The 17,615-nt window shown below is 45.9% G+C and overlaps 6 protein-coding genes across 6 annotated transcripts; 2 read left to right on the plus strand and 4 right to left on the minus strand.

Annotated features, from left to right (window-relative positions):
- Positions 1-469: 469 nt before the first annotated feature.
- Positions 470-1,264, minus strand: TGAM01_v205175 (hypothetical protein; the record flags this gene model as incomplete). The annotated part of the gene is made up of 1 exon (XM_018803435.1): positions 470-1,264. One exon carries the CDS (start codon positions 1,262-1,264, stop codon positions 470-472), a length of 795 nt encoding a protein of 264 aa, XP_018663473.1.
- Positions 1,265-3,411: 2,147 nt separating this feature from the next.
- TGAM01_v205176 (cytochrome P450 55A1) lies at positions 3,412-5,055 on the plus strand (the record flags this gene model as incomplete). Its single annotated transcript, XM_024549589.1, has 7 exons — positions 3,412-3,597; positions 3,654-3,760; positions 3,814-3,948; positions 4,220-4,403; positions 4,471-4,629; positions 4,699-4,888; positions 4,943-5,055. 7 exons carry the CDS (start codon positions 3,412-3,414, stop codon positions 5,053-5,055), a joined length of 1,074 nt encoding a protein of 357 aa, XP_024405622.1.
- Positions 5,011-5,567, minus strand: TGAM01_v205177 (hypothetical protein; the record flags this gene model as incomplete). The annotated part of the gene is made up of 2 exons (XM_018803433.1): positions 5,011-5,051; positions 5,309-5,567. 2 exons carry the CDS (start codon positions 5,565-5,567, stop codon positions 5,011-5,013), a joined length of 300 nt encoding a protein of 99 aa, XP_018663471.1.
- A 1,499-nt stretch (positions 5,568-7,066) lies between these two features.
- TGAM01_v205178 (hypothetical protein) lies at positions 7,067-8,707 on the minus strand (the record flags this gene model as incomplete). Its single annotated transcript, XM_018803432.1, has 1 exon — positions 7,067-8,707. One exon carries the CDS (start codon positions 8,705-8,707, stop codon positions 7,067-7,069), a length of 1,641 nt encoding a protein of 546 aa, XP_018663470.1.
- A 1,005-nt stretch (positions 8,708-9,712) lies between these two features.
- TGAM01_v205179 (hypothetical protein) lies at positions 9,713-10,900 on the plus strand (the record flags this gene model as incomplete). Its single annotated transcript, XM_018803431.2, has 1 exon — positions 9,713-10,900. The coding sequence occupies one exon, from the start codon at positions 9,713-9,715 to the stop codon at positions 10,898-10,900; it is 1,188 nt and encodes a 395-aa protein (XP_018663469.2).
- Positions 10,901-11,650: 750 nt separating this feature from the next.
- TGAM01_v205180 (dynamin family protein) lies at positions 11,651-13,960 on the minus strand (the record flags this gene model as incomplete). Its single annotated transcript, XM_018803430.1, has 3 exons — positions 11,651-13,477; positions 13,531-13,794; positions 13,856-13,960. The coding sequence occupies 3 exons, from the start codon at positions 13,958-13,960 to the stop codon at positions 11,651-11,653; spliced, it is 2,196 nt and encodes a 731-aa protein (XP_018663468.1).
- Between the last annotated feature and the right edge of the window lie 3,655 nt (positions 13,961-17,615).

Below are 17,615 nucleotides of genomic sequence, written 5' to 3' on the forward strand. Positions count from 1 at the left end.
TGCTGAGAGACTGGGTACTGTAAATACTTGTCATAGACTAAGTTAATGAAAGTGCTTCTGTGCAATATATACTTTAACGGGCTATCCAAGCTTTTTAAACAAGCGCGATAAATCTGATATCATTCGTATTAAGCTATCTGGGTTAGGTTATCTCTTTGGTTAGATGATTCACCGCTGATTGGATATATGCCTTCCCTGCAAGCTTATACATATAATTATAAGAACCAAGTTGTTGCAACAGCACCAAGACACACGCCTAGATGCAATTAGGAAAAGGATATATAACTTCGTTAAAGAAATAGTGTTGGAAGCGAGACTTAAATAAGCTACTTTAGCAATCGCAATAATTTAAAGTGCCAATTTAATACAGAGATAGAAGAAAATACACAAGTTGTACGCCTCGATATAACCCTAGCTACGCGTTCCCTAGCCGTCAATAAATCATTCATTTGGACCTTAAGATAACACCTTATCTTCTCTTGCGCAACGCTGCATTTGCTAAAGCATCTGCCTTATAGTTATGACCGCGTGGTATATAGTACCACTGCACCTGAACACTAACAGCAGATAGGAGCTCTGTCTCCTCATACAGCATTTTAAAGCCTTCGCTGTTCTTGATGACGTCGCCTCTACGGTTGCAATAAACTCGCTTTGTCTCATTGAAGGTCCATTGCGGCATAAATTCGCACATGCAATCAACCAGATAGCTGGAGTCGGTTGCCAGAATTAGTTGAAAATGGTTAGGATCCCTCATTGAGAAGGCGTGCCGGCTGTTCCTTGGAAGGGAAGACTTTAGCAGAGCACGGCGCTCTGGCACAATGGTAGAGCGAACCTGGCGCATGGCTTCCAGTGCGGCTGTGATTTCTGCGAGCTGATTTGTTGGGCGAATTGTATTTATTAGGCGAGAAATGTTCTTCGGCGATTGGGGTCCGAAATATACACCAATCGAAGCCTGGAGAGCAGCTGGTCCATTTGCTGGACAAGCGCCATCGATGAAAACTACTAGGGAGCGGCTAGTCCCTTGATAAATGTGATCCAAGGTGTAATGTAATGGGTGATCAGCTGCAGCCTCTGGACCTTTCTCTCCCACGAGCCAGTTGACACCGCAGATGTTACAGTAGATGAGTGGTATCTGGACTGCAGGGGGCTTTGGGTCAACAATTATACCTATAATGTTTGCTGGCCCGAGGATTTCCTCGTCTCTTTGCGGTATAAAGCGCGCTGTAGAACCGACGAGGATAAATACCTGATCCTTGCTGGGCATTTTTGCGCTGAGGGAGTCGCGAAGTCTCAAAGCGGTAAGGAATAAACCTCAGCAGAAGAAAAAACAAAATTGCCCCAAATATTTAACGCAAGATTGAATGCTTTGTTATATATGTATATACACACCCAGAGCTGTGATAAACTTAAGTATTGTTTTGCTACAGTAGGCTATTACTGTATGGAATTCATAAATGAAGAGTCAAGAAAGTGCGGGGTCACAAATTCACAAATCTCCGTAATGCTACTGTGGCTACACTGTACTAGCCACAATACGCCACAGAAGTGGTCCGTGCGGAAAGACTTTCAGTTAATTGAAACCCGGACACTTATTTCGGTTATCACTGAACAGTAGAAACCGAAATAAGTGTCCGGTTTTCATTATAACAGAAGTTTTTCCGCACGGACCACTTATGTGGTGGAGCAGGGACAGATCTAAAGTCACGACATTCACCGAAGTTGCCATGCCCTGGTATGACGGACCAAACAAAGGCGGCCGTGAACAACTGCGTAGGAGGACCCGCCCAACCGCACGCAGGTTGACGAATGAAACCTTGGTCATGCTGGCCAGGCAGTGACTTATCATTACGCTGGACGACGATGGCGGGATAGGAGAGAGAAGGAGAGGGATGTAGATGCCAACCTGGTGAGTCTTTTGCTGTGGCGCTGGAAGACCAACTTGGGATGCCATAATGATACTCGAGAGTGGTTTTTCTCTAGGTTGATACAACCATGATTTCTTTGTGCTTGATAATATAGATATTGTTGGATGATCAAAAGAACAAAACGGAATAGATGTTTGATCTGATATTTTTAAAAAAGATTTTGGTAATCAAGTCCATCTATTGGCTAAGCACATCAATCAATCACTTCATCGTTATGATGTGTTGCATGGATTCTCAGACGATGTGCAATCTATAATACAGGTGAGAGTCGACTAAGCTGATCTTTATTTAGCTAGCGACCATTGACAAGAGGTGGATCCTGAAGGACAAAACGCTCACGGCCGGCCGGGGTTGCCGGTTGCTGAAGATTACTGACCGGTTACGTCACGTGCATGTGTAAACCCAGATGGCGACTACGAAGCATCCATCATCCACTTGCGAGGCAGTGAGGACATAAATAAATAGGTTCCTTGGCTGGGATTACGTTTCTAAGGTGCACCGATGGCAACAGCCTGGCTATCGAAGGCGTTCTTCCCCAAGGCAGACGCGGCCATCCTGTCATCAAGACAAGGAACTCCGCCGCCTCGCCCGCGGACCGCTCTGGCCTGTCTACGACCCGGACAATCTCGACAGCCCACTCGGAGCATGGACCCCGGAAGTAGAAGCAACATTTTATCCTCCAAAGGTGGAAGCATTTGCGCCATCGTCAATCCCCGACCCGCCCATGTGCACCGACGACCGATATCTGCGCGCCTTTCTAGCTGAGAATGAGAGGCTTACATCGTCTATGCTTTGGTACTACACTCACGATATCCTCAACGAACCTGAGCTTCTCCCTGGGCTTTAGGAAAAGGCATATTTGGCGCAGGAATCCACTGGATGGAAGGGTGTGCCTAGCAGCTATTGGGCTTCCTCCCTTTGGAATACCATAAAAATATCCACTGGATTAGGAAAGAAAGTCGAGCGCTGAGACTTGCAGAAAGTTTAAACTAAGATGCACTTTGTGAATAAACGGCAGAGTAATGGCCTGTTTTATACTTTTGAATCGACCCATAATATGTTACGCCTTGAAACTATAGGCAGGAGATGTGGGCATCTCCGCGGTAGGGCGGTCGCTCGCCTTTAATATAGCATATGTAGGGATACGGTAACTCAATTAGCCTATGTGCGGGCATTATAAGTTAACTGAACTGAGCAGAATAATAGTCTTCGCGGAGAGTAGAACGCGAATTCTCTTGGGGCAAGCTAACAGAGGCCTCGTGATATAGTGATGAATAGTTATTGAGCTATTATGCACTGTAGTGACTGAAGTATAAAAGCGCAAGATGACACGCGCCTTTGAAAGATTCAGAGCATTGCATTCTTCTCCAAATCTTCGCATTCGATTTGTTGAAAAAGCGTGATATCATCCAAAACGAGATTCATTTCTCCCCAAACACTACTCTGGAATACTCAAGGCCACCAGTTCATCCGAACTATTGCTTCAATGGCAACCGATGCACCTAGTTTTCCATTTCGGCGAGCTTCTGGGTTGGAGCCACCAGCCGAATTTGCTCGGTTAAGGGCTACTGATCCAGTATCGAGGGTTAAGCTGTTTGATGGAAGTTTAGCTTGGCTGGTGACTAAATACAAGGACGTAATTACTGTTGCAACGGATGAAAGGCTTTCCAAGGTGGGAAGAGACAATATGCCTTTCTGGAATCATTACTGATTAAGAATCATTTGCAGATCCGAACTCGCCCTGGCTTCCCCGAGTTGGGTGCTGGCGGCAAACAAGCAGCGAAGGCCAAACCAACATTTGTTGATATGGACCCTCCGGATCATATGCATCAAAGGTGAATCATTTACTCCTGGTGAAATATATCATACTAATTCAAATCCCCTATAGGAGCATGGTTGAGTCGCTTTTTTCAGCCGAACATGTCAAGGGCATGCAGCCATATATTCAGAAGACGGTTGATGATCTCCTTGCTGCCTTGAAGGCTAAGGGATGTTCCGACGGCCCAGTCGACTTGATAAAAGAGTTTGCGTTGCCGGTTCCATCTTATGTGAGTCAAATCCATCTTGTGATCTTCGAAAAGGGTTCATCCGTGGTTAATTTGGCTGCTGGAAGATTATTTATACCATTCTCGGTGTACCGTTCCATGATCTTGAATATCTTACGCAGCAGAATGCTATACGAACAAACGGAAGCTCCACGGCACGTGAAGCATCAGCCGCAAATCAGTGTGTTACCTTTCTCTCTTATGTCGGCAACAGTGAAGAGGCTTGTTTGTGACTAATTTCTCCAACAGGGGGCTGCTTGGTTACCTTACCAGGCTAGTGGATCAGAGAATCCAGGAGCCCAAGGATGATCTCATCAGTAAACTAGTTGTCGAACAAGTGAATCTCGGAATCATTGAAAAAGCAGATGCTGTGCAAATAGCCTTCCTGCTACTCGTGGCCGGGAATGCTACTATGGTTAACATGATTGCATTGGTACGGACCATTCCTTCCTAGAGCATATCGGATAAGTTCAGCCAGCAAACCCTAATGAACGTCTCAGGGAGTTGTAACTTTATTCCAACATCCAGAACAGCTTGCACAACTGAAAGCTGATCCTTCGCTTGCCCCTGCATTCGTGGAAGAGCTCTGCCGATATCACACAGCCTCAGCACTGGCAATTAAACGAACAGCTAAAGTTGACATTGAGATTGGTGGCAAGGTACTTCTAATTCACAAGTTGAAATTGTGGGTGTGCATCAATACTGATATTTGACGTGCCAAAATCTAGCTCATTAAAGCTAATGAGGGTATTATTGCCTCCAACCAATCAGCGAACCGCGATGCGGACATCTTCGAAAATCCAGATGAATTTAACATGAATAGGCAATGGCCTAATGAAGACCCTCTTGGATTTGGATATGGCGATCATCGTTGTATTGCTGAGACCCTTGCGAAGACCGAGTTGTCAATCGTCTTTTGTAAGCGCAAAAACACCCCGTCATAGGGATGCCATTACTCACAAGTATTTGTAGCTACAATCTTCAAAGAATTGCCTAATCTAGAGCTTTCGGTACCCATTAACAAAATCAATTTTACGCCTTTACATAAAGACGTTGGAATTGAGGATTTGCCAGTTGTTTTCTAAGACGAAAGTCATATAGATCTCAGCGCTACTTGCATCAAAGAGGCATTTACATCATCTATACACTCCACTGAGTCATAGTTGCGGTTTTTAATAGGCAACTGAAGTCTAAAACATTCTTCTGAAGAATGTTGTTATCGGACAAAATAATGAGGATATATATTTCCCTCCTTGAGTGTAGGGTTTTTGTTCACCCTTTCTCCACTACTGTCGTATATCTTCATCGTCTCTCTTCTTGTTTTCGAGTGACAGTCACCCGCAAACCCAGGGCTCTGAGGCTCCAGGCCACCGCTCGTCACAACGGTGTCGCAGTTTCCATTGACGACACCGCCCCAGGAGTTGCCAGAAGGGCCGGGTCCGTCGGGGCCGGAAGGGAATGAAAAAACTGAGGAAACGAATAGGATGGCACACATGTGGTCGCCTGGGCTTTCGCAGCCCGGATCTCCAGCCAGGGCAATGGGCGAAAAAGCTAAAAGAGCTGCCAATGCAACGGATCGAGCGGTGTTGAAGGCCATGATTGAGAAATTGATTTTGATAATGAAGTGATTGGAACTGTTGTAGGTGGCTGACGAGCGCGTGTGTCTGGCTGTAGTAATTGGCTGTTACTTTCAGGACCGAGACTGGCTCTTAATACTCCAAGATGATATTGTCTTCAACTGTACATTGCTATGCTACAAGCATTCATGAAGTGATCATGATGTCAAAGGTTACAATTCAAGTAGGATATTGCTCTATATGGAGATATTCTTTGATATCTGGAGTAGAAACCTATTGAGGCCTGAGACTCTGTCTACGTACGGTATAGTCTAGAATTGAATCTCAAGCCCCTGCCGGCATTGAGTCTACAGTGTAGCACAGCGCTAAAGAGGTGGATATAATAACATAGAGCCTGAGCCTTTCTAACTGCACTGGATGTCAATCTCGATCTCGGCAACATAAACCCTTATACCTAGTATATGTTTGTATAGCCCATGTAGCTGTTCCTGGGAAAACCAGTAGTTTGTTTCTCTATTCAGTAGGTAGTCCCTTCCCCTTAAAGATCTACACTTGGCGCTACCTTTAAGGGAGTCTTTTTAAAAATTGCGTTTCCTAAATTGGACTATTTCTTACAGTGGGTAAACTTGTGCCAAGACTATCCTGCAGGAAGAGAATGGAATCAATAGTTCTACAAGTTTAAAGCATTACGTATCGAGCGCGGTACTACTCAGATGCCTGATTAATAACAGTATGACAGGTTTGCAACTGAGAGTTCTTTTAGGCAATAATCTGTCAGCTACACGAGCGAGAAACAGCCAATCGAACAATCCATCTTCGTAAGTCTTGTGGCCTTCAATAAGTCCTACAACAGAATTGTCAGCCCTAAAGAATGTTGTCAGAAGCATCATTGGGGATGAATTGAAACGGATTACGGAGAAAGGGAGTCACCGATATCAACAAATGGTCCACGTGGACACTCAATTCTTGTCAAATAGTTATTTGAAGTGGGAAGAAGGATATAGAGTCAGCTTGTTTGTTAATTTTAGCCCAGCAGAAGCCAAGGCGCTACAAATGATCTCGTGAGTCATTTTCTGAAATAGCAAGTTTAATCCTACAAGCACAGGAATATACATTGTTTCTCTAGTTGTGCCATGTGCTGGTATGTATAGATAACTCAGATTTGCACAGATTTGCAGGCATTTGGTAAGAACTTTAGAGAGCCCAGAGTATGAACATTCATCCAAGGATTATGCTCAGACAGCCAATATTAAATGTGCACCCCTTGCATTCTCCTAGCTAACACATAAGAGCATTGCCGACCGAAGTCTTCGACATGTAATCAAAATTTAATCGAACTTATACCAAGATTAGAAAGATTCATGAATCGGCGTCACACGGTTGTGTTCTGCGGGCGCTGGGTATTATCGACACACCTTGACCCGTCACTAATTAACATGCAAATGGATTCTTTCCCATAACGAATACTCTTTATAAATAGGCAGCCTTTTTTAACCAAATCTATGACCATCAAACAACATCATCCACCCATCGCACCAAACGTTGGCAGGTATCCTGTCCAATCTGTAACGATATAAACCGACCCCGGCATCTTCCGAATGCTAGAGATTGAGATTGCCAGTAATAGCAGGCGAGCAGCGCAGTAAAGAAATCCAGTAAGGTACAAAATACCCTGGTTGACTCCGCGAGGAAGCAGTGACTGTCTCGGCCACACGCCAACCCGAGCTGCTTCCTCGACTTTCTTCGTCTCTTTACCAAACACAGCGTTGAGAAGCCGGTGGAAATTTCTAATAAATAGCTCATCACTGTGCAGCTCAAATATTTTCGGGTCTAAACCCTGAAAGCGGCCCTTTAAATCTAGATAGTCTCGAAGATCCACGAGCATGCTATCTCCAGCCTCACGGAAGATGTCTGAATATCTTTTTGGTTCGGCCTTAGCAATGGCATCTTCTAAATCCTTTATAGCATTGCGAACCCAGGGCGTATTTGGATTATGCCAAGAGTATTCCTGGATCACTCTTAGGCAATTACCAGCGAATAGTTCAGGGTCCCCGTCGGCCTTCGTAAATTGAGAAATTGGGACGGCAACTAGGCCAACGACAGGGCTCGCTGCAGAAATGCAGGTAGCTATCTGCCAAAGCAACCTTTCCACTTTGGTGGGAAATTCAAAGTGCCATGCAATGGCATGTATAGCACCGAAAAGCCCAGAAGACAGCGCCAGTAAGTATACTACTGGATGAACGTCATTGTTGCCTCTATAGATTGGTATGTTATCATTCGGGATTCTGGTTGCTTTCTGATACTTTGCGTTATCAGCTTCGTTAGAGTTGAGATATTTGGAGTTAGCTTCCTTGGAGCTAGTTTCCTTATTCCGCATGATTGCCCAAAGACTATCATAAGTCTTCTCAAACTGTAGCGACGAGAACCAATCTGCGGTATTGTTCGTAATATCTTTGATTTCAAAGGCACGTTCAATGTTTTGAGGTTTGTAGAAGTATGCGCAGTAGATTAGCACGCCGCAAATAGCAAATGAGAGCGTGACTGTCTCAAGCTGCGAAAATTGCAATCGTTGGATATGTCGCGTGATGATGGAAAAGATGAGTTGCAAGATCTGAAGAGCGGCGATGAGCTTGGCCAACCAATCCTGCTTGCTTTTGTCTTTAATATCTTCCTCTGTGACCTCCGGGCTTGCGTATGAAAGGCCCTCCATCTTCGCCAGCTGCTGAGCAGTAACCAGAAATCTTTTCCCTTTTGCGGCATGTATAAACCCGCCCATGTTGGCAAAATAGCAGTGTGTCAAAGTCCATGTCCTCTTTTCTGATTGATCTGTGCCATCCTGGCTCTCCGCAATTCTGGCGTCTTGGCTCTCCCCACAGCTATCATTTTGTTTCTCTGAACTTTTGGCGCGTTGGCTCTTCAAATCTCTGGCATTCTGGCATTCTGAACCTCTGGGGTGCTGGCTCTCCGAGTTTCTGGCGTCTTGACTCTCCAAACTTCTCACATCTTGGCTCTCCAGATCTTTGGTTTTAGAGTTTAGATAGTGGCGGTGAGATGGTAGCCATGAAAATGATAGCATTTGAAACCACCAAGGCCACTTAACAGATTTCTGCTCCTTGTTCATCAGTCGGAGGGCTGTCCATGCCATGTAGAATTCGAGCATGGCGTGAATTAACACGAGCTCGGGGAACAGCACCGTTATTACCATCCACTTTATCTTCCTTCTAAATTTTTCCCACCAGCTCTCAGCCGCACTTGGAATATTGAGATGTTGAATGCTCCATGTACAGGCGATTATAGTAGACAAGCAGGTGATTACAATGTCCCAGGTGCCTCGGTAGCAACTTCCAGGCTGCCAGCCAACCTCCCCATCACCCGAAATCGGATGCACAGTGCAATTTTGGGCAGCTACAAGCATGGGTAGAGATGCCAATAGCCATAATAAACGTTTCATCATTGAATCAGTTGTTTCCGCAGAAACTTTTAGATCCAAAAAGTTTTGTAGGTAGAAAAGAGATGCGGAGTGCGAGTTGTAGTATTGGGCGGCTAGTGATATTTACTCTTGGAAAGGAATACAACGTAAGCTGCAGGGTCGGCGTTTAACGCTGTACGCACTGCATAGCCTTGTTTCGAACGTACAACACGCATGTGCTTGGTTCGTGGCATTGTTTGATAGGCTGGAACTGTTAGGCAGAAAGATGTACATGCATTCCAATCCACCAGCTTCTGCAGTTTTTCTCCTCATACAGTAATGTTTCAAGGTTCTACCTCGACTTACATTCAGCATTGCGCAAATTGCTGCGATTTAATGAAACATTTGTCTGATACGGGCAGAGCAAGATACGCAGAGTCAACACCAATGGCCGAGTCGGCTCCAACAGTTGTGCCAAGCATGTTGAGCAGGCTGCGCAGGTCATCCATCCCAATAGCATCGATGATGACCAGTGGTCAGCCAGATGAGGCCGAGCTGATTCGAGCGGCGATGAGAGGCAACGTGCAGGACATTGAACGTCTTTTATCAATGGATCGCTCCTTACAACCTCGGTTAACTCTGCTTAGCATTTCCAGTAAAAAGGCTACTTTTGATATCAATGCCACAGACAAGATGGGGAGAACTGCATTGCATTGGATAGCAAGTCAAGGCCATGCAAACTGTGTGGATACAATCATGGAACATCTGGGGACCACACCTCTTGTCCCCAACAAAGACGGGCGGACACCGCTTCATGAGGCAGCTATGAAAGGCCATGAAGATATGATGATAAAATTATTGGAACACAAAATCTTCCTCGACCACGGAAACATTGACAAAGTAGATTGTCAAAACCGAACAGCTCTACACTGGGCAGCTCGAGGAGGCCACTGGAACATCGTCGAGCTGCTGATCGCAAAGGGCGCCAGTATCAAAATATTCTCTACTGATGGAGAATCTGCGCTGAATTTAGCTGCAAACGCTGATGACGGGAGAATTTTGGGGGTGCTGTTTCGTGCGTGGGCCGCGCAAGGAGGCGACGAAGGAATTGTTCGAGCGTTCATTGACCATGGTGAAACTCAAATTGACACCAAGGATAGCAATAAGCGGACACTGCTGTCTTATGCATCCGAAAAAGGGCATGACAACATCGTTAAGCTTCTGATTGAAGAAGGAGCTGATATTGAGGTAAAGGATATAGATGACCAGACGCCGCTGTCCTGGGCGGTTAGGCATGGGTATGAAGGTGTTGTGAAGCTGCTAGCTGAGAAAGGCGCTGATCTTGAAGCAAAGGATGAAGAATATGGCCAGACGCCGCTATTTTGGGCGGCTGAGAATGGGCGTGAGGGTGTTATTAAGCTGCTGGTTGAGAAAGGCACTGATATTGAGGCAAAGAATAAAGAATATGGCCAGACGCCGCTATCTAGGGCGGCTGCGAGAGGGCATGAGGGCGTTGTTAAGCTGCTGGTTGAGAACGGCGCTGATATTGAGGCAAAGGATAAAGAATATGGCCAGACGCCGCTATTATGGGCGGCTGAGAATGGGCGTGAGGGTGTTGTTAAGCTGCTGGTTGAGAAAGGCGCTGATATTGAGGCAAAGGATAAAGGATATGGCCAGACGCCGCTATTATGGGCGGCTAAGAATGGGCATGAGGGCGTTGTTAAGCTGCTGGTTGAGAAAGGCGCTAATATTGAGGTAAAGGATCAAGATGACCAGACGCCGCTATTTTGGGCGGCTAAGAATGGGCGTGAGGGCGTTATTAAGCTGCTGGTTGAGAAAGGCGCTGATATTGAGGCAAAGGATAATAAAGGCCGGACGCCGCTGTCAGCAGCTGCTAGAAGGGGAAATGGACACATTGTCAAGCTGCTGCATCACAAAATCTGAATAACTACGAGACTTGACTCAACTGTGGAAATGGTTCCATTATATCCTGCTAGAGGGATGCTCTCTTCGATTTGTCATTTCCTACTCGATAGACATCAAGCTGTGTTTATGGCACGATTGTATGATGAGTACGATCGCATTTTGCCATTGGTTTGATTGACTTTGTTCATAAGCTGAAAGAGACCTTCAACTTTTATACTTGGATCACAAGCATTACTTACCTACCTTAGGCAGACATAGTTGGAGCTGTGAAGTCGAATTTCAGCTAGAAATAGACGAAAATTGCTGAGCCGTGATAAAGGTGAGTCAATCCTGTACAGTGATCGGGCCACTCTTTTAATGGTGCAACTACAGAAAGACATTTAAGAAGAGTACGAGGTAAAGACCCGATGAATGTGTTTCTATTCTACCACTCCAGTTATTGAAGCTAAAATGAGTGCTCCGACGTGATATTCAGTGCATGTGCCACGGAGAATCTGTTTACGCATGAACATGATTGGGGAGTGGCGCAATGACTGGATATGGACCCACGGAAAGGGGAGATTAATGCTGGTATACATTTTCCAATAATTCTTTGAAAGTGGGTTTTCAGATCTCCAGATGACTACCCTTATTTGATGTAGTAGCATGGAATTACATGTTCATAAACAGCAGCGCCATGTACCAGCCAATATAATATATCCAGATCCAAGACTCGATGTCATATATTCCCGCACATAATGCTGCCTATGCTTTCCATTATTGTCAACGTTACGACTTGAGAATCTTCAAGGCATGAGACAACTCATTAAGCTTCTTCATGAGTGCCGAACGACGCCCCTTGGCAGATTTAGTCTCACCAACGATCCGCTCGAGCTGCTCAGGTTCCAAGCTGATGACCCAGTCTTGGTTGAACACTTGAAGCGGACTGTCAGGACCATGCAATAAGCAGTGGTCGACGGCTAGATGAAAGACGTTGTCGATGAAGCGCTCGGTCGCCAGACTATAATAGGCTTGAAGAATATCATGGATATCTTCTTGCACCTTCTCCACATTCCGCTTGCCTTCGGCAGCTTTGGCAATGTCATCCAGATTCACCATGTACTGAACGACTCCGTACTGCTTACTCTCCTTCTTGGCTGTTGGACGCAGAAGCTCTGTGATTCGGTAGCCAGTAGCTTTTGACCAGGCCTGGTTAAACTGTGGATTAAGCGTATAAGGCTGCTTGCGCTGTTCCACTTCGATCAATAGACTGGCTTGGGCCATTGCTACCTTGTAGCGCTTCAACAGCTCCTCAAGGATAGCGGACCATAGGTGGCTGCGAGCTTGATCTTCAAGACAGACGGACCGAAGAGCGGCGGCGATGAAACGATGAAGGGCGATGATGATTCTTCTCATATACGTCTTGGTCATGTCTCCCCATTTGCGCGACTGCTCTGTAAAGGCCATGGAAAGCAAGTGCGGTTCAAATGTGCCAAGATCCAGGCCTCTTGACTGCAAGTAGACGTCGTTCATCCAAGTAGTAAAGTTGTCTCCTGGCTTGGAAATCTCTTCGAGAGGTATGATGATATCGCCGAGTTCAGAATATTCCCCCGGTGCAATATCATCTACTTTTGCTTTCTCGAGCAGCACTCGCAGATGGTCTATCATCAGCCCAGCCGAATTCTCTTTACAATTGCAGTCGGGGGGGCTCCCATCCACCTTTTCATCTGTCACATTCGGCTTCAGCAGTCTAAGATCCTCAAAGTGCCGTGAATGCGCAGTCTCCCGAAAATCAGCACTGAAAACATCGGTGATATTCACCACATGAGTAATGAGACGAAACTCGTCTTGCTTGAAAACCGGATCAGCGTTATAATGAGCGTCCAATGCTTCTCTAACACGCTTCTGAAAATTCCCAGCAATTTGACTGAGGAAAATGCGCTGCTCCCGCTCGTGCTGGCGAGGTGGACCAAGACTGTCCAGTTCTTTCTTGCACTCTTTGCTCTGTTCATTGATGTCCTTGATCAACTTGGGAAATTCGCGTTTTGTAATATCGACCAACAGCGACTTGAGCTGATCTTTGAGAGCTGCAATGCCTACTCGATCCCTTGGGAGATCAACCCATTGCTGTTTCTGGAACTCTCGGTCAAGCTCAGACAGCTCTTCAACACCGCCATCTGCTCCGCGGTTTCGAACAAGAAAATAGCCAAGAGAAAGTGGGCGTTTGTTGCCCAGGACAAGATTACGGACAGCAGCCTGAGCACTGGGTTCAAGTACTAAATCAGGCTTCGTGAGCACACCAAGGGTACGCTCGCCAATCTTGTCATAATCTTCCGCAAGCGTCAAGATCTCTTGCGTAGCAATGTCGACATTGCTTGGCAGCACTGCCAAAATAATTGTGCGGTCGTCTTTAATATAGCGCTCCACCATGCCTCTCACTAAAGTCATGTCATCTTTGGTGGTCCCTTGTACAACGTTGCGGAAGATTCCTGGAACATCAATGATGGTGAGATAGTCCTCGCGTGGCCCGCTTATCTCAATCTTAAGAACGTCTTCGCTGAACACCGCGCCAATGTCCGTTGCTAGATCTGTCCGTAAACCCATCTTCTCATTGGCCTAGTTTATGTTGAGCCGTTGTATTCAAATGTAGTGTTTCAGGTATCACCAACCTTCTTCAAAATATCTGTAAATTGCTTTCGGAACTCAGAGCCTGAAGACAGGTGTCTATGAAACCCTTTGAGTTGATCTTTATGCTCGTCCGATGCGTGTGGTCCAGGAGTTATGCTTATTTGAACGCCATCTTCACTTTCCCGCTTAGACGTGATTTGCGTTGCATAACGAGTGCAAAGGTTCTGGTCTTTTGGAAAGGGAATTCCACTCAAGCTTTCCAGTAGGGAAGATTTGCCAGAGCTTTGATCTCCGACCACAACAAGCTATTTGTAACAAATGAGCTTATTGATCTATCAAAGGAGAATATTTATTCTTCAACTTTACCTGAGGCAGAGGCACATGGTGACCAACATTCCAGTCACGGAGCTTATCAATCTTTTCAAGCAGTACTGGGTTTAAAACGCTAACGGCATTTTGGCTGACGGTCATTTTTAGAACTTGTAGAAGGGGATCAAGATGATGTAAGGTGTTTTTGATCACTGATAAATGCTTTGCTTGAGAATGTTATTGAAGAGTTTTCGATTCCATGTCCGAAGACCCTCCTCCCTTTATAGGTAAAAATGCCATTCATACTGCCAAAGCAGAGTCAATAACTGTACCACAATGGTGTCTGCTTAGCTGTTCATGGCCCCAATCACAATTCGCTCGTTCTGAGGCTATCAGCACGTTGAGAGGGGTCGCTGCCAGCATTGCAATATACATGTGCATTGCTACATGTAGATGCATGCAGCAATTTCGCCCAACTCGTTGACAGCAAAGAAGTTCGTGGCAATTGTAAGTAAGCCATTCGGAATAGCTGTGACGCAAGAAATGGACCGCATTCTTGATTCATATGACATGTTGGATATCATAGATACGTGGTTGGTCCATTTTGAGGCACACATATATAACGTGCTGCTTCCCAATTGGCTATTTTTGAGGTTTCGTCTGTATCAAGCCCCGCAGGATAATTTATTGAGATGCAAGATATTGTTCTAAGACTGCAGCTAGGTTGATGAGGTACGCATTGGGCGCTTTCATCTGTCATTGGCCAGGTTTGAGGCTGATGTTGCATCGAGCTCCTCCACACCTTAGACGATCATTCAGCGATTGGCTGCAGCCGGATATGGCGTAGCATGAACAGGCCAGAAGATGGTAAAGGCAGTTAGAGAAAGGCACCGTACGGGGCGTTGCGGGTGAAAGATGGTTATAAATCGGTGGTGCCTCGCCTTTCTAAATCAGAAGCAGTGCATCTTCTCCAGGCCTCGCCTTGTCTCAGACTCAACCTCAGCGGCGCAGACTTTATTCATTTCGCTTACAGTCCTGGGCCTATGCCCAGGACTGCTCGACTTCTAAGCGCCAGACCCTTTCTTTAAACAAAAAGAGTCGGGTCTCCCGAGCTCCAAGGGAGACTCGCATTCGTCTCCTCCTTGTCAAACAACGAGCCGCGTGTTAGTAGAGCATTCAGTCAACAATACTTCTCCTACCGTCCAGAAGGCTGCGATCCTTCGGCATCCTCATCTGAGGGCTTTGAGTATTTCTTTGGTATCGGGTGTGCGGGCAACGACGCGAGTGCGATATATAGCGAGCGCGAAAGTTCCCCGTCATTCATTACCTACTCACCGTCGTCAGAGGACGAGACTGCCGGCAGCACTCTTTCGGGACCAGAAGATTCAACTAGATCTCAGCAAGACCGCTTCTCAGGCTACGGCCACAACATCCCCCATTCGCCTATAACAGACCCTACACATCACCCGTGGGAAGAAACCCACTACCCTTTTCACGAAACCCAACAGCAGCAACCTTTCAACACAATTTCGGTCGATAATCCAGCAACAGGCTCTCAAGGCAATGTCGCCCCTCGGCCTTGCTGTGACATTTGTAACGAGAGCTTCTCCAGCAAAAGCTGCCTTATCCGACATGTCAAGACCACACATGAAGACAAACGGACCTATTGGGTTTGCACTATCAAGGGTTGTCGCAAATATAACATACCAGTCAAGAGGAAGGATAATTTTCGGCGGCACTGCGAGAAGAAACATCCTACGGTGGATCTCAGAAAGCTTGGTCTCTGAATAATGTTGACAGTATGTCTTGAATCAAGCTGATGGCTGCTGGGCCCTGTTTAGGATCGAAGGGCGTTGCAGTAGCCTATAGCGTGATCCAAGACATGTTCGTCACTACAGATAACCGCGTTTTACATATCCAGACATCACCGATCTCAGGATTTAAATCGGTGATGTCTAGATACTCAAAGCGCAGTACTGTATTGCGTTCAAGACCTTACTACAGATAGTTGCGCTTTGCCTATCTAGCATCATGTAGCTTGAGATAGTCGATGGTGTTTAGGTATGCAAAGTGCGGTACTGTGTTTAGAATAAGACCATCGGATACACACAATATATACCAGTGTTGCACATTTCCAAGATGTTCTCAACGGGTAATTTGAAGCCGTTGTAAAGTAATATTAAGCTGTTGTAAAAAATAATCTACATTGTATCATTCGGCCGAATTGCAGATGTACCTGTGCTTACTACATAACTTTCCGCCTGTCCAAGGAATTACATCTTGCCCCGATCTGGTCAGCTAAAATGTATGAAATAGCTTTGGTGCTCTGGGGAAAAAAAATTCTTGAAGTCTGTAACACTTCTTTTTGATGTCAATAATTCTTCTAGTTGTTCAACTGTTTGAGTCTGCAGCTTAGGTGAACGTGCGCTGAAGTGCCTCGGCTTAGTTTAGAATATTTTGTGTAGTCACCTGCAGTAGAAAGAACATTGAAGTTTACAAACATTTGCACTAGAATCGTGACAACTCTTAATACACTTGGAAAACCTTAGAATAAGGTAGGCTTAGTAAGTTCATTCACATACATATCTGTTGACTTGTAACTAAAAATTAGACAACAGTCTCCTGTATACCGCGTCTTATAAGCTTGTGGCAGGCCGTCGACAACGAGCCTAATTTAGCGCTTCGATTGTCCCTAGAAAGCTGCAGGGGTTATGCTAAGCCGTTGTATTCTAACGTAGTATTTCAAACATCCCCAGCCTTCTTTAAAATGTCTGTAAACTGCTTTCGGAACTTAGAGCCTAAAGGCAGGTGCCTATGAAACCCTTTAAGTTAATCTTTATGCTCGTCTAATGCTGTGATGCAAGGAATGGGCCGCATTATGATTCATCACCTTAGATATCGCATGTGGTTGGTCCGGTTTGAGACACACATATAACGTGCTTCTTCTTGATTGGCTGCTTTTGAGGATTCGTCCGTATCAAGCCCCACGCCAGATGTCTTATTGAGCTGCAAGGAATTGTCTAAAGCTGCAGTTAGCTGGATAAGGTACGCATCGGGCGCTTCCATCTTCCATTGGTTCAATTTGAGGCTGATGTTGCATCGGGCTCCTCCACACCTCAGACGACATTCAGCGATTGGCCAAGTGACATTAAGCAGAGCCGGTAAATGCAGTTGGAAGCAGATTGCGTATGAGAAGCTGTAAAGTATATAAAGTCTAGGATGCCGCGTCTTTTTAATTCATTCACATTGCGTCTTCAGGCCTCGCTTTGCCTCAATTGCAACCTCAGCGGCGCACACCTTATTCATCTCGTTTACAGTCCTGGGTCAGGCAAGCGGCCACCCGGGACTGCAGTTTTTTGACTGCGGTATTCGCTTTCTTTTTTTTTTCCCCCTTTAACCCTTCAAACAACAAGAGTCGGGTCTCCCTGGCTCTAAGCAGGGAGATTCACACCCGTCTCCTTTGTCGAGCAGCGATCCGCGTGTTAGCAGAGCATCCAGTCAACATCTCTATTGCCTCTCGGACGTCTACGGTCCTTCGGTATTTTCGTTTCAAGATGACGAACACTCGTGTAGTAACGGATGCGTGTATAACGACGCAAGCAAGCTTGGTCTTCCATCATCCGTTATCCATTCGCCGTCACCAGAGAACGAATTTGTCGATAGCGCCCGTTCGGTACCTGGAGATTCAACTAGAACTCAGCAAGACCGCTCCCCAGGCTACGGCCGCCTCAACGCCGACAACCCCCCCCAATCTCCCATCCCAGATTCTACCAACCCTTGGGAAGAAATCCAGCAGCCTTACAGCACGACTGCGGCT

This window comes from Trichoderma gamsii (genome assembly GCF_001481775.2).
Source record: "Trichoderma gamsii strain T6085 chromosome Unknown Scaffold_16.2, whole genome shotgun sequence".
Classification (NCBI taxonomy): domain Eukaryota; kingdom Fungi; phylum Ascomycota; class Sordariomycetes; order Hypocreales; family Hypocreaceae; genus Trichoderma; species Trichoderma gamsii.